The sequence below is a fragment of the Stigmatopora nigra genome, chromosome 6 (assembly GCF_051989575.1).
Source record: "Stigmatopora nigra isolate UIUO_SnigA chromosome 6, RoL_Snig_1.1, whole genome shotgun sequence".
NCBI classification, from domain to species: domain Eukaryota; kingdom Metazoa; phylum Chordata; class Actinopteri; order Syngnathiformes; family Syngnathidae; genus Stigmatopora; species Stigmatopora nigra.
The window spans coordinates 11,126,241-11,147,068 of record NC_135513.1 but is presented as its reverse complement, the minus strand read 5'-3'; the positions used below and the strand labels follow the sequence as shown (position 1 = coordinate 11,147,068).

General features: G+C 40.9%; 1 protein-coding gene and 1 non-coding gene across 7 annotated transcripts; both read right to left on the bottom strand.

Moving 5' to 3' along the window:
• Positions 1-515: 515 nt before the first annotated feature.
• On the bottom strand, positions 516-20,598 carry htt (huntingtin). 6 transcript variants are annotated; one of them, XM_077718834.1, is made up of 67 exons: positions 20,218-20,598; positions 19,606-19,689; positions 19,359-19,479; positions 19,138-19,197; positions 18,954-19,033; positions 18,688-18,826; positions 18,377-18,518; positions 18,117-18,295; positions 17,788-17,992; positions 17,541-17,585; positions 16,784-16,861; positions 16,258-16,655; positions 15,952-16,072; positions 15,747-15,862; positions 15,548-15,659; positions 15,342-15,479; positions 15,059-15,217; positions 14,882-14,979; positions 14,660-14,799; positions 14,508-14,571; positions 14,267-14,367; positions 13,992-14,138; positions 13,721-13,841; positions 13,492-13,637; positions 13,162-13,337; positions 12,665-12,888; positions 12,466-12,592; positions 12,250-12,374; positions 12,069-12,179; positions 11,919-11,996; positions 11,395-11,618; positions 11,216-11,294; positions 10,955-11,116; positions 10,820-10,875; positions 10,516-10,664; positions 10,291-10,427; positions 10,093-10,209; positions 9,878-10,000; positions 9,551-9,810; positions 9,328-9,470; positions 9,033-9,249; positions 8,758-8,896; positions 8,479-8,658; positions 8,180-8,356; positions 8,010-8,086; positions 7,776-7,911; positions 7,570-7,692; positions 7,292-7,499; positions 7,062-7,207; positions 6,806-6,983; positions 6,619-6,717; positions 6,360-6,544; positions 6,158-6,284; positions 5,966-6,069; positions 5,574-5,728; positions 5,364-5,503; positions 5,215-5,300; positions 5,013-5,143; positions 4,798-4,930; positions 4,478-4,633; positions 4,210-4,400; positions 4,001-4,115; positions 3,637-3,850; positions 2,729-2,948; positions 2,406-2,568; positions 2,151-2,311; positions 516-2,069 (listed from the first exon to the last, which is right to left on the bottom strand). In XM_077718834.1, exons 1-67 carry the CDS (start codon positions 20,313-20,315, stop codon positions 1,856-1,858), a joined length of 9,558 nt encoding a protein of 3,185 aa, XP_077574960.1. In that variant the 5' UTR covers positions 20,316-20,598; the 3' UTR covers positions 516-1,855. The 6 variants fall into 6 exon arrangements, with proteins under 6 accessions (XP_077574960.1, XP_077574964.1, XP_077574961.1 ...); XM_077718838.1 differs by having other exon boundaries at positions 2,729-2,837; XM_077718835.1 differs by having other exon boundaries at positions 5,215-5,297.
• LOC144198783 (small Cajal body-specific RNA 14) lies at positions 11,738-11,866 on the bottom strand. The gene has a single exon (XR_013326782.1).
• Positions 20,599-20,828: the final 230 nt, after the last annotated feature.

Genomic DNA, 20,828 nt, shown 5'->3' with positions numbered 1-20,828 from the left:
AGTGAAGTTCAAATTCGTTGGTTCATGGGTATTAGGCTTTAAATCGAATTTATAATATAAATAATTAATGGAGAGATTCCCATGCATGTGAGAGTAGTAACCTGTTTTTTTTTAACTGAATTTTCTACATAGAAAAATAATTTACACAAAGGAGTGTTAGTTTAAAAGTAAATATGGTCTGGGAGGGATGTAAACAAGAATTTTCAGCTAGGAAAAAAAATACCACCAGAATTGTTCATTTTGGAGGTTGAAAACTAAAATTAAGAAACCAAATGAAGCAAATTGAATGCATGTTTTTTCTTTATCAAGCTACCCAAATCACTAAAGATTTTAAGGCAATCTTATTAGCCCCAGGGGTCCCAGTCAATCAGGCTTTTGTTTCTCTTACACCAAAAAAGGAACCAATTACTCTACATTAACACATTCAAAGGGTGTTAAGGAATCATTCCCTTTGCCTTTTTAAACATCACATGGTAGTGTGAAATTTGAATAGTCCAAAAAACTGCAACATGACATTATAGCATACAACTTAGATGTTTATTACTATTGCAGAATTTGCCAAACATCAAAACGAGCTAGGTAGATTCATGTATTGCAATAATAAAATCTTTTTTGTTTTGTTTTACAGAAATTATTTAAAGCTTTAAAACAAAAAAAATAAAATAATGTGTGCAGATGGGGGAAGGTCAACTTTGTATACCTGCTAAGCTGAGCCATTATCTACAAATCTTTGATTTGTCAGTGCTGTGGCTTGTCACCGTGGTTACAAGGCTGCCTTTGGAGTGTGTTACATCCTTTGTCACTCAACAGTGGTGGCAACCGTAGCCATAGAAATTGACTCTGGGCCATAATGCAAGACGGTAACAGATAAGCATGCTTTCAAGCGTTAAGTATACTGGACAGAATATTTATCTAAGGCAAGTGTATGTACACAATATGAAAGCCCAGCATAGTGCCAAGCAACTCTTCCTATGTAACCTTGAATTTTGTGCATTCTATAGTCACATGTCTTTCCCATTTTGATCGTCTGCATTTGAAAAGGAAAACAACAAAAATAAACCCACCAAGCGGCAACATACAAGTATACTTTAAAAACTATCTTTGTACAATTAAATCATGCACAATGGCTTTTATATTTACTTTTTACAAGATACAACGACATTTAAAGATGACATTTCCAGTCTTATTTAAACAATCACAATTTACATCCTGAGTGTTATAAAGAAGAAAAGGGCACACGGAATCAGATGCACGCGTGGTGACCATCAACAAAATATACAGTATCATAAAACTTTTTTGTATATTTTATGTACTAGTTACTTATTCTTTCAAAAAATAATTTAATGGTGAAAACTAGTCTTTACTTGCTGTGGCCTTTTTTCCTTTTCCTAGTGACAAGGATTATGGGTAAATAATGATCCTTCTCTGACCCACTGAACTTTTTTTTTTATGTAAACCGACCACAAGGGTTAATTAATATCTATTCTTTTAAAGACAATAAATTTGATATTTCACTCTTTGTCATGAAACAAAAAATAGACTGTGTTCCTTAAAAATACAGTAAATAGATGCCTCTTTCCATAATTTTGTCATTCATCAGTGTATAGGGGGGGAAAATAATTATCTCTTAAATTAAGGTGCTAGATTTTGGCCAGTCAAGAAGAGAATTGCAGACCAAATCAATTTGGTGGCATGCCTATTTAATACCTTACCTCATCATTGCATTATAATTATGGATACTTCAAATGTCACAATAAAATAAAATAAAAAAGCAAGAAAAGAAAGAAGTTTGAGCCTACATGTGACATGTTTTCATTCCATCACAGCCTGTCAAGCAGATTTCCTCAGAGCCCAATCAAAGTGACGTATCCTGGTGGATCGATTGGAGTGATCCCAAAAGCTGGTGGTAAGGGCTTCCAGGTGTCGCCACTGTCTCAAAGACAGACTGGAAGGCCCTGCGGTCCAGCTCTTCATCAATTTGGTGCCGGTAGAAGTCCATGGCAACCAAGCAAAATAGGTTGACATCTACCACTTCACTGGAACCCATTCTGCTGATGACGTGAGGAAGTCTGGGTAGGGAGGGCGTTAAGGACAACAGCTTCAATTTCCACTGTTACAATTTGCAAAGACTATTATTTAAATCAGGATACAAGGCTGAGATCCACTGTGAAGTAGAAGCAGAGACAAAGAAGCAGGAGAGACTCCACATAGCCATCGCCACCGGTGTTCTCTGCGTGAAGTTTGACAAGGACAGTAGCACCCAGTCTCGCACCATGGACGACTGGCCAGTTGCATGGAGTGTCTGGAAAACCTGGAAAAATATGACCAGTGTGTATATAAACAAAATGTAAAGAAATGTTGTCTATTCTTCTTCTGACTTGGTGCAAATAATGTGTTCCACCAACCTTGTATACAACAGTGGCCATAAATTGCGGATATGGTTGCTGGTTGGATAGGAATTCCCCAATGACCTTGTTCATCACATCTTGAGGTGGGAAGAAATCATCTAGGAATTGTGGCAGAATCCTCGAGACTACCCGGGCTTCACTGGGCAAACCTTTCCGGATCCTACAAATAGGAAATTTCAAACAAAAGTAGGAAAGGCGGCAGCTAAATGAAGGGTTTATCAAAAAAAAACTGAATCAAGAATTAATTTTCTCTGACATCCTATTCAACCATTATAAGATTATCTGTTGTAAAATGTGCTTGTTTATAAGAGCATGTCTACCTGTCAAAGAGCACGGAGACCCTCTCCATGGCAACGATGATGGACTCACTGTCTGGGGCCTGAGGATCCGAGTGTGTGGGGTGACCTGTGGGGCTGGCTTTCTCCTTCCCTGAGGAGAAACCAACATGACCCGGCGTGACCCCCACCACCTCCGCTACAGTAGAGCCAGAGTCAACCTGACCCCTAACCCTTGTGACTCCTGAACCGGACGGAAGCACCGCTGAGAGGAGGACAGGGAAGGTAGCACCAGTTAAATCAAGAAGGGAACGATTTAAGTAAGGACATGGAATTTGAAATGTCAATTTGGTCCAGATCCAAAAACACAAAATGGTGAGATTCTGGCAGATTACTTCAATTTGTATTTAAAGGCTGCAAGTCATTACTGCTTCGAGGATTGTGCGATACAGAAAGTCTTACATTTGTTGATAACTTTAGGATCAGGTTAGATCAGTCCTAAGTCTCTGGTGATCTCAATTAGCTGTTAGCATGTTATCAGCAAGTTAGAAAGCATTCCAAGGATAACACTGCAAGTGCTTCTAGTTAGTAGAGGGCAAAGGGTTAGAGGTGGGCTACAACAAAAACAACCTTTTTTTCTGGACACATGCAACAAGCAAAATATGGTTAAGGTTATACTAATTGGCTGGAGGCAACCTGCTTGTCAAGCAAAACAAATGGGAGAAAAACAGGTAGGAACAAGAAGTGTTGAAGAAAAATAGTTGGAAACAAGTAGTGCTGAAGTCACACAAAAACTTATATGCATGTAATATACAAATAAATAAGTCTAGGATCTTCAAGTTTTGGCATCCATGCATTAGTTGTAAGAATTACACATGCGGCACTACTCTAAAAAAATTGAGACTCAGCGTAGGGTAGGAAACATGCAAACTATACAACAAATAATTGCTTACCAGTATACATGCAGGTGAGCATGAGCCCCAGGGCGGCCATAGCTCTGTGAGGTGAAGGCATGTTCACTCTGTCGACACTCAGTTTAACCAATGCCTCTCCATCCACACGAGACAGTTGCTCAGAGAGCAAGAGACGTTCCAAACCCCGCAGCACACAATGATAGATTACAGAAGGGGTGGAGTCCTCACTGGCTGACACCATCACACCACACACCTGAACATAAAATTGCATGAAGGTTGGGTTTAAAAGGGTATATAAATAAAGGTTAGAGTTCAACATAAGACATAGTAAAGCTTTGCTGAACTAAAATGGCAACCCAAATCTGTTAGGAAAAATTCAAATCCCATGTTATCATTTCTTTACCTGAATAACAGCAGCCATGAACTCAGATCCGACATCAAGAGGGTAGTTTTCCATCATGTAAAAAGCCACAGCACACATGACGAGGACATGCTGCTGGTTATGGAGGTTCACACAACTGTATGGAGAGGTAGCGTAATTATGAGAAAAAGCCTGTGTCACTCTGGTTCTCCAAGTCATGCATTAACATGGATCATAAGTGTAACACTAACTGAGCAATGGCCCTCAAGTTGGACAGCAGGTACTCCGAAATGGTTGGTATCAGCTGCTTTGCCGTGTCGTCTAAAAGGTCACACTCCAAGACGTACAGCACCCCATGAAGAGCCCCCATCCGACTGGGTAGGTGTGTGCTACGCAGGGTTGTTTCTAATAAGCGACACACTGGTTCCGCAATCACTTTGTCCTGAAAGATTGTCATCCGTCTTTTAAATGGACTTTCCCACCACAGTGATTAAAATGACTTGAAACCGATACACTCACCATGCCCAATACAGCAGCCGCCTTGCAGATAGCAGGCACCAAATACTGATTAAGGATCTCATCCTCTGGTGGGTGAAGCTTCTGCAGTTCCATCAGGGTTGCGAACATCATGTCAAATTGGTTTCTCTCTGTGAATAAGTCTGACACTGCCAGCAGCTGCCAAAAATAATAAGATAGTAGTTAAAAATGATTCTCAATGTGTAGTACGATCATCCTTAAGGGTATAAAAAACCTTTTGTGCATAAGGTGGTACATGAAATGTTTTAAATTCACTGGTTTAGTAAGATAAGATAATCTCAGTGTGTGTGCGCCATGCTCACCGATCGGACCACTTCACTGACAAGTATAGTTGGAGTTTTCCGGTTACTTGAAGAGCTTGGAATAAGCCACTGGCTGTAGAGCTCCAGGAGAAACTGGGAGCATGAATGAATGTCCACACCTGCACGATGTTTTCTAAAAAGCATAAAAAGGTCAAAGTTTTCAGTGTAAAGAGACAGGAGGGAGATTTGGTCCCATCTGAAAGTATTCGACATACCTAGAATTAATTGGTGATAAAGGTGGGGAGGTGGGCGCTGGTGTATCTGCTTCATCTTCTTCATCCTCACCCCATTCTTCCTCACGCAACGGGGTGATATTATTTCCCAACCAGACTGAATGGATGGACACCTAAAAGAGATCATGAACAGAAAATATGAATTCAAATATTCCAAAACATCTCCAATTGAAAAGGCTTTTACCTGTCCTAATTTATAATCCATATTTCCCATTTCACGCTCTGTGTTGATCTGAAGCAGCAACTTTTCATGACTTATCAACATCCCTGCTGAAAGAGAACAGTGAATCATGTTTTATGTAGTAATAAAAAAAATACAATGTGCCAGTCTACCTGCTGAGGCCGCAGACAAAGAAGGCACGGGGTCCCAGGCGTGGTACGGGTGGTGTGTGTGAATATTGTCTCTCTTGGAAACAAGAGCCTGTATTTCTCTCTCAACCTCACCACGAATGACTGCCAATTTTCTTCCAAATCTGGGACAAATTCAAATCATTAGACTCAAGAGCAATCAATTAAGCAGTCAATAAAAATGTGCAAATGTACCGTGTCTCCAAGGCCTTGAGGCTCTTATTACGAGGCTGCTGCTCCAGGCAGCTGACAGCTGGGTTGCCAGCAGTGGGGAGCATCATTGCACCCAAGACTAGGCTAGTAATGGCTTGTACTGCCAATACATTCAACTGAGTCCGCTCCAAATCTTCCTGTATAGCCAAAAACGTTTAGAACACATGATTAGCTGTTTTTTTTATAGCTCATTTTACATCAAATACTAACAGCTAATTAGAAATGTTCCCAAAAAGTTTCTTTTGCACTTTCAAGTGATTTTTCCCACAATAATTTTACCAATACCAATCCAACACCTACATTTTTAGACTTAAAAATGCTAAAAAAATATTGTAAATGTATATTGTTGTAATTGAGTGAATAAGCATTTGTACCTCTTGCTGTGTGTCCTCCTCCTGGTCCATTGTGATTGGTTGGGTGACCAGCACGCCCAGCAATGTGGCCCAGGTCTCCTCAAATTGAGTCCTACTACTCCATCCTGAGACAGTCACCAAATACATCATTTATAATACAAGTCATGAAGGAAAATGTGATAATAAAAATCCTAATTGTGAGGTTTTATATACCAAGTATATTTATGCGGTACAAGAACTCTCGAAAGACATCCTTTTCCTGCAGATAATCCACAGGGATCTCGGGCAGTGTTGTACCAAACTCCCCTGCAGGGTGCGGTGACCAGCCGAGTTTCCAAACCTAAAGAGTTTTGACAAAAATTAGGGTGCATTGATAGTTCTACAAACCATAAAGCCTAACCCATGAAACACTGACCAGTGGAGGGACCCGCGTGAAACTGTTGACCAGTGGTAAACGGGCAATACTGATTACAATGTTGCGTAAAGTTGGCGTCAGAAAAGCAGGGATTGCACTGTTTTGATGGTGACCTAAAGAAAGAATGTTCTGTAGGCCTTCTACTAGTTCTTCCATGATCTTACATGCTTTCCATTCACATTCATCTGCAAGCAATCAAAAAAAAAAGAACATATATTTACATTTTCCCACACATTTTCCGCAACAAATAAATCCTTACATTTAGCGTCTACTGAATCAACTTCATCTCCTTCAGCATCTCTAGCAATTTTTTTCTCCTTCTCTGGGATCAGAAGCTGGTCCCCGGGGCTAACAGCAACTAAAATGGAAAAGCAAGCATTAAAAAAAAAAAAAACGGCAATAAATCAAAAGCAATGTAAAAAGAAAAATACCATCTGTCTCCTTACCAGCAATTATAATAAGATGTAAACAGTAGATGAGGGAGCAGGATTTTGTGGTGTATGCTGCAGTGGACAATTTGTTCCAAATGCAAGTTTGCTGCAGGGCCAAGCACAAACAAGCAAGAGCCCACTGCAGGTCCACACTCAGGGGAAGTTGATCCTGAAGTAGACGCCAGACTATCATCTGGGCAACACAGAGATAATTAGTCTTAACCCATGAAATGTAGGAAAAAAATGGATGCAATGTTAATTTGTGTATTACCTCAGTGGCAGTGCATGCAAATGTAGTTATGAGGTCTTCTTTGTCACCGGAAATACGCAATGAGGAAGGTAGTTGGTTTACACACAGAAGGTACTGAGAGAGAGCTCTACAAAGGGCTAAAACCCTGGGGTAGAAAGTTGGCTCATCTGAAAGCACAGCAATAAGGATAAACAAATGTTTAGAAGACTATCATGTTTGATAGATTGTCCACCATCATTCACTGCTCTTACCATACACCTCAGCGAGTTGGGTCCAGTAAGATCGTGGCTCAGAAGTTGGCAAAAAGGACCGGTGTGGGGCAGGGAGTGACTGTGTGACCCCAGCAAGTTGCTCTAAGGTCACCTGCAACGCCGTTTCCAACAGGAGTGGCCCCTGGCCCCTTGTTAGCCGTTGGACACCCATGCTCATGCATGGGTACAGCAAACTCAGATTGAATGTCTGTCATTTCAGAGGTGCATTGTCAAGAATGAATAATCATGGACAAAAGGAATGCATGTTTGACACTTACTTCACATCTAATAATGCTGAGAAGATCAGGGGCAGGCAGCTTGGTAAGGAGTTCAGTTGTCTCCAACAGAGACACATCTCCACGAAGACAACACTGAGACTTCACAAGAGTCACATACCATTCCTAAAAAAAAGAAGAAGAAAAATATATTAAACCTAAAGCATTAAAGTTTTCTCCGTAACATTTTTTATATTCATCCTATGCACCTTATCTGCATTGACCAGCTCGGGGGCAGGGGGTGGATCCCCATCAAGTGGGTGTGCTGTCACAGGAGGGGCTGGGCTACTAGTTTCAGCAACAGTGGCTCGAAACCTGTCCAGCAGGGAGTAAAACCTCTGATGCCTGTGATGAGGACAGAAATACGGCATTATGAAATTGTGTTATCTTTTTCCCCCCCACTAATCCCCAACCCCCCTTACTGAAGCACAAAGCCATATTACCTTTGAGCCAGGTTACTGATCTGAAGATATTCCTGAAGTCTGTCCAGTTCTTCCACAGGCAGCTGGGCAATGCTGTTCTGGAGGGTAGATAAATCAAAGGATTTAAAATTATGAGATGTAAATCTACAAAAATCTATATCGTTTTTTTATTTTTTTTTAAGTTATATTACCTGCAATGTTTCAGCCAGCAGCATCTCTACCCTGCGACACGCCAGCGTGTCCACCATACGGGCCAAAACCCGAAAGGGTGTGTTGAGCAGCTTATCCACATAGAGCATCAGTAGAGAACCAGACTGACTCAGATGGATACCTTCTAAACATTGGAGCGTCTTTTTCAACATGGTAGGCTGCACAGAAAGATTGAAGAGAACACACACTTTATTTAATGACCCCATATTTTTGACACAATGTTAACTTTAACTTAGGCAGCCTGGATGCATGTGGAAAAAGCCCATGTGAGAATACTCACATTGGTCAGGTTATCGCAGCGGGATTGTATAGCTTGGATGAAGAGACCGCTGGCAGCTGAATTTCGGTGCACAGCACTGATAAAATCTTGCACAGGTGGCTCATGGGAGAGGCTGATGAGATCACTGACATGGTTAACTATCAGCCAGGTTAGATGCTCCGAGTCATGGAGATTCTGACACTGAAAAAACACAATTATAAATCTACTAATTCAGAGGCAAATATTTGGGTGTGGAAATAGTGCATGTGAAATGAAACCGTTGTAATCTAACAGGTTTACCACATAATCACAAAAGAGGATGAGGGCACCCCTGCGGACAATCTCTCTGTTGATCATGGCGAATAGAGAGGCAGCATTCTCATCGCCTTCTCCTGAAGTCTGAGGGCTGAGCAGTTTTGTGCATGATCGGCTTTGTCTCCTGATAGGAAGTCGGTGTGATAGCAATGGGAGTGAAAATTCATGTCACTTTCAAAATAACATGCAAAATCTGACAATAAATGTGTCTCCTTCCCTGATAGCCCATATACTGCATTTTTGCATGTTTGATGTGATACCTTGGTGTTTGGTGAACCTCAGCCCACCATGAGTAGTTTGTGTAGTTGATGAGAAGGAGGACTTGGCACCAGAGGAGCACCAGAGAGGGGTGGGTGGTGATCAGGCCCTGCACCATGCTGTTCAGGGTCTCTAAACGGTAATAAAGGCTAGCTTCCGAGTCATTCTGGTCAACTTTTAGAAGGAGACTTGCAGCAGCTGTGATCCTGCGAAACATTCCTGGATCGAAAAGCATTGTTTATGCTAAAAAAGTGCTCCCCATTTGTCATAACATTTGCATTTAATAAAGGCTTCTACCGCTTTTGAAGATGTGTATCAAACACATGAGCAGGGTACCCAGCTGCTGGCAATAAAAAGTGTGTTGTTGTTCCGTAATATCCACTTTGATGCGTTTCGAGGAAATTTCATCTAGCAGGACTCCAACCATTTGGAGTAGGAACCTAAAAGTGGAGAAAAAACCAAATTGAAATCAGAATGATGAATATGCACTGCAAATGTATATGTATATTTTCACACTAACCTGGCAAAGGTTTCTTCAGGTAGGACTTTTAGTGCATCACCATTATGTTCTTGATTAGCAATTATATCTAATGGGGAGGCTGAATTTGGAGAAGGACTGTGTTGATAGAGGCGTCTGATTGTGTTGCAGCAAAGTAAATGTGGGGAAAGGGAAAGCTCGTGGATTCGTGATAACACAATATCTTCAGTTGACTGAGAGACAAGTACCCTGAGCACTGCCAGAATACCAGATACCCACAGTTGGACTGTAGTCACGGATGTCTGAAAGAATGGAACATGGATTAAAAGTGAACCATTGCCAAGAAATGGTCAGATTGTAAATTCTCACCATGGTATGCGGGACCACAAACATGCTCTTTAGCAGCATATCCACAGGCCTAAGAGAGGAAGGTGCTACACTCTCAAAAAGAGTGTTCAGAACACCTAAAGCCTCAGGAGAATCCAAATGCATCTGTTGAAAGATACCATAAGAAAATTGAATTATTTTTGTAAAATAACTAGGACAGGTTACAGTCTCTAATCCTTTAAATTACAAAGTCTTACCTGCTGCTTGGCAATCATGGGGAGTATCACATCAGCAATCTGTCGTGACAACCTCTTCCACTTATCTTCATTTTCTTTGTGACACTGCTGCAGAACAAGGATGAACATCTCCAAAACCTATATAACAAATGAAGATGATAATGTAAGAGGGGCCAAGTCTGAATAACTGGAGATTACAGGATAGTGTCTTATTGCAACCTGGTGGTACTGAACAAGTCTGAGAAGCATGGACACCACCACTTCTTTCTGCGTATCCAACTCTTTGCCTGCGTCGGCCTTATTAGAGCCCCTCAAGACAAAGAGGTCATGAACTATTGGCTGCAAAGCAGGGATTGCTTCAAAGAAAACAGAAAATCATGTTTCAAAATAACTTGTCCTTTTTTTCCCCCCAATTGTGTACTTTTAACATGTGGAAACTATTACCGTGCGTGACAGCTTTCCTACCACTGGCCATTATGCCATCACACAGCTGGATGATTTTGGGGATACCGATTATCTGCTTGGAGTGATAGCGTTCATAGGAAAGTAGTACCAGGAAGAAAAATATGTTGGGTATGACAGCCTCGGAATCTCTAGAAGAAACATAATTGTAATGCATTGAATTAGCATTAACCCTCATTAGGGTGGTTATTTGACTCATTGGCTGACATTAATGGTGTTAGACTTGGAGCATGGCAGTGAATGATTTCTGATATTAAGGTGTTATTTTAAATAACTTGAAACTTACCGAAACTGTCCCACTTCAATATATTCAAACTGCTTCAAGACAAACCCAATGAAGACCTACGAAAGAAAATAAATTGATGTTGAGAGAGAATAATCCAAGAAAAATTATGCTGATCATGGTGTTCATTTGACCAACCTGATCAGAATCCAGTAAGCAATAGTTGACTCTGAGCTGCACAAGTTGTGCCAAAAGATCCAAAACCTGTCTCTGCAGGGCCACAGATGTGCTAGTTGTGTACTGCTTCAAAGCTTTAATCACAAGTGGTTCAAAGAGACGGATGTGGTTGTGGATGGCATTCTGGGGAGATCAATTAAAGAAATATAAATCATATGGTTGTGTTTTAAGTACTATTTAAAGGCATTTTTTATCAACTACCTTAAGCAAAATGAAAATTACCTTGTCACTTCTGTGGCGTGTAGCATTTGCAATGTTATACCTAAGCTGGTTCGATGCCTTCTGCATTACATCAAACCACCTGGTGGACAAAAAAAATCAAAAGAAATATTTATAGATTTTTCTACAATGAAAAAAAATGAATGTATTTCCCTGCCACTGGTCTATATGCCAAAACCCACCCAGAGGTGTCCTGCTCTTGCTCAGCCTGCACCATGTTGCGGAGGCTGGCATCTGCCAGAGCCTGTGTGAAGTGGGTGTATGGTGCCATGAAGCAGTAGTGGTACAGGCCTGGCCTCAGGCTGGACGATCCAAGACGAAGCACTTTGCCCTGAGCACGGCTTGGTCCACTCAGGACACCATCATACTGGGATGCCAAGTTGGTTCCAAACAGTGTTTTTAACAACTGGAGGGTAACAGATTACATATAGTAAGGAATTTGATGAGACTTTTCCAACACCATTTTAGAAGAAAGTTTCACAATAACATAATGAAATACATGTTGACATATGGGACACATTGAAGGATGTATGGAACCATCGCACAGAGAAACCAACAACTTTCCGGGCTCTGTCGGCAGGATCCAACTTACTCTGTGTGGAGTCTGTGGTAGCAAGACACTGCTTTATGGTGCGACCGTATGAAGACTTCCACACACACAATGCAAACCAATGAGCATATAACCTTACCAACACCAAGTACTGACCTGTTGAACACAAACTGTAGCCATAGTAGGTTCCCGGGAGAAGCAAGACTTCAGATAGCCCAATATTTCTTCCACAGACTACACAGAGGAGAAAATGTAAAATGTATTCCGGATATCTTAAAATGTACAAATGTTGACATATAAAAACACCTTGCTGATGTCATGAAGTGTGGCCAACTCAAGCAGTTGAGACAGAACATCCAAAGCAGCACGGAGGAAACCACCAAACTTCTCCTGACTAGTGTGAAGGTCCAAGGTTACCTATGATAAAACATTACAAATGATACTAAAATTTCAGATATTTGGGCAAGGAAATTAAAATGACATGTACCTTGTAGTTAGCATGAGTTGCTTTGAGGACATCGTAAAGCTTGAGGTAGGGTGGCAGGTGGTAGAAACTACCAAGAGTGTTAGACTTGCTTACTACTGTTCCACTTGTGCTGTCAGAGGCTCTGCCTGTCACCAACCACGCAAAAAAAAATTCACAACGCTTCAGTGTTTATAATGCATGAAAGGCAACAGGGTTCTTTGGTTGTGTGTCATGTACCTGCATTAATCTCATTGCTTTTCTTTGGACTCAAAGGTACAGCGATGGCATCTGTAACATCCTTCTCTTTGCCCTTCCTGCGTATAGGACTGAGTGAGGGTGTGTTGGTCAGGGAGGGCAGTGTGGCCTTTTAGAAAGAGGTAGAATATAGAAATTTAATCACATTAAATGAAGGTATCCATACAGACAAAATTACAACCTTAACTGCTGGTCCCGGGGGAGTGTCATCCAGCACATGGGCACAGATGTTGAGAACCCTTAGGAGGTGAGAAAAAAGGTGGTCCACCATTGTCACCAGGGAGCGCTCTGACAATGCTACCCAAGGTTCTTCCATCTTATTTGGGCCTCCACTAGGATGAGAGCTTGCATTGCCACCATCTTCCTCTCCAGCCCAGGGGTTGCGCATGCATTTTGGAGCCACCGCTTAAATCAAGAAAGTGATTTATACATGATTTAATTAAATGACCCTCCAACTTCAAATAAATTCAATTATAACTCTATTAAGTATCAATTACATTAGCTGAAAATAAAACTGGTAGCCCTCTTAGTCCAAAGTAATTCAGTTATCACTAAAATACCAATTTAATTGCATTATCTTAAATCAAAATACAAATGCAATGGAGCAATTAAAATGAATATGTATTTTTAAAGGTGAGTTTTAGTGTAGATGTGTTGTTATTCATGTGCATTTTTTACCAGTCAACAGGTTTCCAGCAAGCAACAATGCATCCTGGTGTGCAGAAAGGTCTAGTGGAAACCAGGCAGATGACAGCAAGGAAAGTACCATGTTGGACATTCCCACTATGAGGGTCTTTCGCTCCACATCAGGTGCTGAAGTGTTTGAGTTTGGGGTGACACTGGGCTGGGACAGACTAAGTGTGACAAAAAATATATATAGGTAGAATTTCAGCATTTGTGTAGACATGAACCTGTTTATGACTTTGACGGTACACCAAGACTTTTAAAAAGGCCATGGTATAAAATTCCCTTTGCTAGTTTTATATGCCTCGGTATGTGCTCACAAACCTTGAAGCCCTGCCCCGGCTGCGGTTGAGATTGGACCGAGAAGAAACTGTACTAGTGGAGTTAATATAGCCACAGTGCCAGCCTGTGCTCCATGTGCACACAGGAAATTTTGAAGCCAGGAGACATAGTGCTTCACAGCAGCCAAACTAAGAAAAAGAACAATTGTAGGTAAAAAGTATGTTTCACATTGCTCAAATATTTTATGTAACTGCACACCATAAAAGCTTACAGTAAGAGCCCTCGAGGTTGAGGAGGTGAATGCATGGGAGATAGCAGCAACAACACGAGACAAGTTGTTTTCCAATGTGACGTCAGCCACCATGTTGGAGAGGTTAAAACCACGATAAGTCCTGTCAAACACAATACAAAATAGATGGATTTTGTAACACACCACATTTAAATGAACACAAATCAATGCACTAGACTTTTCTTAAAAAATAAAATAAAATAAACATCCCAAGGGAAAGAGATGGTGTGCATATATGTGACAGTATGGTTACCTTGTGATAGTGCTGACTGTGAATTGAGAGGGGGGCTGTGCCTCATGCATCAACAGCTGCAGGTAAACGGAACTCTGGTCTCGGGCAATGGCGACAACAGGGTCTGTTTGGCCCTGGTCACAGTCGTAAAACAATCTAGATACAAGCCTAGAGGAAATGGAAGGATTGAGAAATATGCTAATAGTAAGTAAGCTTTATTTATTAGAAGCAGCAATAAAGCATAATTGAATATCTAACAACATTTTAATGAGCCAGTAATAGAAATTCAAGCATACCTGCTGACAGCAGAAGCTGCAACATGACGGACTCTTGGGTTATCATCCCCCAACAGACGAATTACTACATTATTTAGAACACGTTCCTGCAGTCGAAGACGCTAAAACAAAGGGAAAAAAACACATTTGAGGACCAATCACAATCTAAAAAAAAAAAAAAAACTTACCTTTGAATAGGACAAGGACAAGTTCAGCAAAAAATATTCATACATGCATATATATATATAACATATGACTTTACCCCAGTGTAGTGATGGTCGCCCTTGTGCAGAGTCTGAGTCTTTCTCTCAAGGAAATTCACTAACCTAAGAGACAGTTGGGGAAAAAATCCTTTTTATATTTTTCTTCACTATCGAAGCAAATTTGGAACTTATTTTAGTCCAAAACACTTACCGGAAATCCATCTCAGCGAGTGTTTCCAACAATTCTGTGCGAACAAGCCAGTAGGATGAGTCTGTCAGGGCCAGCAGGTCAATCACCAATTGGAGGCCCAGCTCACTAAGTGTACTGCTGCACATGGTCATGATGCAGTGCTGAAAAACACAAGTTGCACTAAGTGGACACAAAAAAGATACACTGCTAACTAGATGAAGATACACAGACGCAGAAACATACCCTGACTGCAACACAAGCCATTTTGCAGGTTACTGAAGATTCATCTTTTAGAGTTTTTCTTAGTAAAGGCACCAAGTCAACCAGGGATAAAGGATTTCCTGCAAAGGAATAGCTCAATAAGACAAATGTAAACTGTATTATTATTAACATTTCAGGATGAAACTTATTCAAACTGACCTGTTGCACTCTGCACACTGGCCAGCCAAGTGTGTATGTTGTAACGTGTTTTTGTGAGTGCAGCTTGAATAATGGTTGCAGAGAGGATGGCTGTGGCACCTCTAATTTGGGGGTCTCCATGGCTGATTAAGTCAAGCATGTCACTGACATACTGCTGCTCTGAAAAGACAATATGAAATTTAAGAAAAATATAGGAGGCATTGAATAAAATTGTGGTAAAGATTATAATACCTAAAAATAAAAATATGTATACACACATTATATTTTATTTTATTATTATTACCTTCTGCTGGGATGCCGTCCAGCGGCTCCAGGTAGAGAGAATTAAAGAAGGCTTCAGGAAGCAGTGCCCCAGCAGCACCAATGCAACTGACCGCCAGAGCCTTTACACTAACTCGCACCTCCTTATCAGGGATCACACCTGGTGATACAAAAAGCAAACACAATCTCTCATCAATATGCCATATTATTTTAATAATTTACACTCACCATTTTTTCGTCCCGTCAACAAGAAGGATGCAGCAAGAAGCCTGACACAGTGCACTAGTGGCTCCGACCCCTGGTCTGTATAATGTCCAATTGGACCATTTATACTCGATGGCTGATAAAGCATAAAGTAATGCATTTAAAATTAGACCTCTTTTTGACATGAAATTATGTTGTACAGAGATGAATGATATCCAGCAACCTTGCTATCAGGTTCCATTTCAGAGGGTTCTTCCTTTGGTATGAAGCGATCCACGCTGCTGTCAGAACTCTGCCGATTGTGACCTCGTACATCGAAGAGATGTGGTTTGCTGAGTGCTGCCCAAAAAAATACAAAAACAAAGTGACAAAAGTTCAAGCATTGTTTCAAAGACATGCATACTTTTTGTACATTCATAAACGAATACCTAGTGCGGATGGCAGAAATGGGGGCTCATCTTGGGAGGAAGGTGCCGCTCCTTCATCTTCCTCATCCTGAAGTGTTCCAATCTGCATTCCAGAGTACTGACTCTCACTGCCATCTAGCACCTAGTAGTAAGACAAATTAAGCTTTAACGGTTCAGTGCATTATGATCAACTGCATTCACTCAAGTTTATTCTGATCAACAGCAGTAAATACTACACAACCCTTCGAGATTAGGCAATTTTTCCTCACATATTGTGAATGTATCAATGAGAAAAAAAATTCCAAATATGCATTCATTCAAACTGACCAACTCTGCAACATCCGAAGGGGTGACAGCTGAATCTGGCCCTTCGGTGGTCGTCTGAGACGAGTCGCTGGGAGGAGGCGAGCAATCGTTAGCGCTCAGAAGTGACTCGCCGTCATTTAACGGCCCGCCTTCAGCGGTGGTGTGCTCAGGTGTTGTATAGTCAGCCGTTTCTGGAGTAGCGTTGGCCCCGCCGCTTGAGCTCTGACTCAGCATCTCCTCATTTTCCGTAGGGGTATCGGGAGTATTTGAGGGGGATGTCCCTCCGCCTGCACCACCTTGTTCAGAGGAGGTACTCAAGTCTACAGAGTCAGCGGGCTGCAAGGTATGTTGGGAGGAACGTGGCTGTTCAGTGATGATGTCCACCTGTCCTTCTGAGGAGCCATCAGCTCCAACAACAGCTGCTGGAGACAATTAGACATACAATATTGGATGTGAGGAATTGGTTACATTTTGTAACGATGGCAGTTTGCAATGGATAAGAAGACAAGAGCAAGGTTCTGGTTACAAAGTTACAGTATCATCTCACCTGCAAAAGCTCCCGTGGTGACCTCTGTCTTTTCAGGATCATCTTCCAAACCATCTTCCTCCCCTGACAGCATTTTTCCTGTAATAAGCAGAAATCCCCCAACAAATCATTTAATATTAATTCATCATTAGGGGAATTCAATTGGCCAAACAGGAGCAAAAAGTGGTCCCCTTTCAAGGTTTTTTACAGAAAAAAAATTAAAAATGAAATGAGCAGTTCAAACACCACTGATATCTTGCATAGCAATTACTTTGGTGGGGAAAAAAACAATAACGGTTAATTATTAAAGTACATGGCCTAATGTATTCCACTGCTCTTCTTACAAATGTTCCATTTTGCAGGTGATGCCATTTGAAATGTCAGAGCAATTTTGAACAAACTGATTATTTTCATTGAAGGAGAAGAAACACTCTGGTGTAAAAACCACTATATCTCTCCCATCTGCGTAGTGACTAAGCCTCACTGCACCTTTTCATTTATTTACAAGACCACTCTGGGCATTGGGGCATAGCATGGGAAAATTGAAAGTGGCTCTAATTTGCTAAATGCTCAATAAACTAAATTGTTCTTGTGGAATATTACATTGCTAGATTTGTTCTTTTGTTGGTCAAAAACAACAATAGTAAAAACCCCAACATTTCTTCTTTAAAATATTTGTAAGAAACAAATAAATAAATAAAATATTAATAAAATGGATTTATCGCCCAGGAATAGTTAGAAGGTATAGGGGAAGCAAGACAAAAAGGACAGCAGTCACCTCTCTGTTTCCTAAGAAGCAGTGGACTGCAGGAAGACCCTCCCCCTGCAAGCAACAGGAAACAGGAGGCACACACACAAGGTGAAGAGGAGAAAAATAAAAGAAGGTCCTAAGATGTTAAGTAGTTAGCATTGACATAACAAATGAGAAGGAAATAAGAGGAAAAGGCTAGCAATTGCTATTGCAGAACAATTGTAAGTATGGTTAGTCAATAATAAATGAATCAAAACACAACCATTGCATTTACCAATGAACTCCAGAATACTGCCAGAGCGCGCACGACTTTCAGAATCTTGACGAAACACGGTGGCATATGGAATGGATCCCACAGTAATGAGCATGTGCAAAAGGTCTGGAGGAGGAGTCCTTAACATTTGTTGCAGGAGCTCCAATGATGCCGTTACCACGTTGTGGTCCCAGTGCTGTGTGTAGTGTAAAGTCAGCTCATAAACCTGTATGCACACACATGTTTTCATGACTTATGATAGTCTTCCAGACGACATCAAGTGTACATTTTCTTCCTCAAACTAATCAAATTAAATGGGGGGAAAATAACTACATCATCCAAACATTTACCTGTAGCAGCTGTTCAGGTGTTGGCTGCACATCAGTCTCTTTTTTGATGACTCCAAAGCTTCCTTTGAGGCTTGTGGTGTTAACCTGCTGCTGCAGCAGAGGCATCAGATAGCGCAGGGTCAAAAGCACCCCAAGGATGAGATGGCTGAGATGATCCTCATCAACCGGAATCAAGAGACCTGACAAGATCCAAGAGAACTGTCAAACTGCTCCCAAAACACTGTTGACTTTGCAGATGAATTCATGTTTGCCTATCTTACCTAGCAGCACATTAAGGAGCCATGTGTAAAAGTAACTGGTGCGTCTTGAGTGTTGACACACACTAACAGCACAGCTGGCAGCTGTCCTTCTGATGGTGGGGGAGCTGGATTTCAAGTTGGCAACAAATGACTTCAACAGAACCTGAAACAGACTCTTTTATTAGCTGTGATTTTAGCAAGTGAAGAACACAGTAATCCAGGGAATACTATATAGATTATACAAAATTAACACAAAGAGAATTTACAAAACACCAAAAACAGGGCTAAACAATGACTAAAAAGTAAACCATCAATCAGCCTTATTAGAACACCTTGATCTCGCCATCATTGGCAAAGTGTCCCAAGGCCGCCATGATTTTCGGCATGGACAAAGCCAGTGTCTCTTGTACAGTCTCCTCCTGCCGCTTGGTGATTCTGGTGAGGCACGGCAATAGGTTGACCAAATACGGCCTGTATTTCAGACGGAGAAAAATGGGAAGAATGACAGTATCCATTAGATTGGGAATTTTCTTTCAAAGAAAAGAAAATCATTTTAGTTCAACAAACGTTTAGGATAATTTCATATCTAATGCTTTACCTGCATTTCTGAGGTCTGATGAGGTGAGCGAGCTCAGCAAACCTCCAAAAAGCTGCTCTTAAACTCCGAGAGGACCCATTCTGCATTAAGACAATTCCACCCATTCATTATACTCATCATTTCAACAGGATCGAAAATGGGTCAAATCACATTCATCAATTAAAATTGCATTTAAAAAAATTGCCTTTTTAATTTCTTTATACAGCTCCAGCTGCAGTCGGGGAAGATTGGAGTCCATCAGTGCCTAAGGATGTGCAACAGATTTATTTTACTTGACTGAACATTGAGCTAACTACAGGGGAAAAGTGTAATAAAACTAGATCACACTAAATATATTCTGTATTCATTTTATCATTGATGTTACTATAATAAAAAGGAGGGTAAAAAGTGGCCATTTTCTCTCACTTTGATTATTTTGTTCAGGCACTCATCAGCAACCATGCGGACATCCGATTCACTGTCATCACTGCAGAGAAGAAACATTTCCATGGCGATTCCCAACAATTTCTGGAACTCTGGAGATGTTCTACTCCAAGTAGGAAAAAAAAAGCACAGATAACTTTATGATACACAGATGTAACTGGCAGCATTTTGAAATATGTATTCACACATGATGAAAAGGAATGACTGCAAGTTTTAGATCATAGTGTACCTGAGAGACTGTGCCACTATATTTTCACATATTGTCAAGCAGTGTGTGACTCTGTCTTTTTTTGTCGTGGCCTGATCTTTTTTCCTGTTAAAATAGGAGAATGATGGAAATTAGGAAAGAATGGCAGGTCAAGGTTTTTAACTGCAATCTACTGTAAAAGGATCTTTTGGATTTCTATTGAGGGGAAAAAAGACAGTAAACAAGGACACTTTTTAAAAAAAAATCATTACACAATATTCTGTAGTTATCTCCATCATTATTAGCAGCATCACCCATGTGTACCAAAGGTAATTTTCACAAGACATAATTAATGTGTTAATAACGATCTGGTTATTTGCACCCAAAAAAATCAGATCTGCAGAAATGATACTGTCCGGGAAATCAGAATGTGTAATTGCAGATCACATTATAATGAGTTATTGTCAAAATGCATTAATGCATAACAGAGTAAATCTAACAATTGCAACAACAAACAATCGTCAGGGATGAGTCTAATTAGATTTTTTTTATTTGCATGGCGCATTCACCAGCAAAGCTGTACCTGTCTAGCTGGGTTGTTAGCTTGGTAAGCTATCAAGGTTGGATCATAAAAATAAATCTAAAAACACTTACTGTCTCTGGACAAGCTCCTCGGCAGTCGGTGGTACCTGCTGCTGCTGGAATGACTTAAGCGACTCAAAGGCCTTCATTAACTTCTCCATCGTGGCCATTTTTTGGAAGAAATCCGGCCTTTATTGCGAATATTTACTATTGGGAGCTAACTAGCGATCAAGTTAGCACACGGAGAGCAAGCGGTGCGTAGTGCAGCAGCGTGGTGCAACGCAGCTGGCTACAACAACCGCACGGCTCCCCGATTTCAACCTGCAGGCTGCGATGGTTATGATCTCGTCACAATAGTGTACCTTAGATGGAAGATTATTAATTGATGATCCATACTTGGTGCAGTTAAGTGTACCCGGAGTAATCAGACCAGGAAGTGTGCAACGTGACAGCTTGCTAACGATAGGACGAAGCAGGATTCAAGGACCAATGAAATTGCAATTGTGTCGCCATTAACCAATCATAAATCGCGCGTGTTTTCTTTCCCCTTCCTTTTGTTGTGATCCTGCAGTCACGGGACAATTACGCTTTGCCTGAAAAGTTGCTTGCACAATATTATTTCAAAATATACTGTATTTTTAAGTCGATCTCTTATGCAAAATATGCTGTGAAGCAATTCTGAC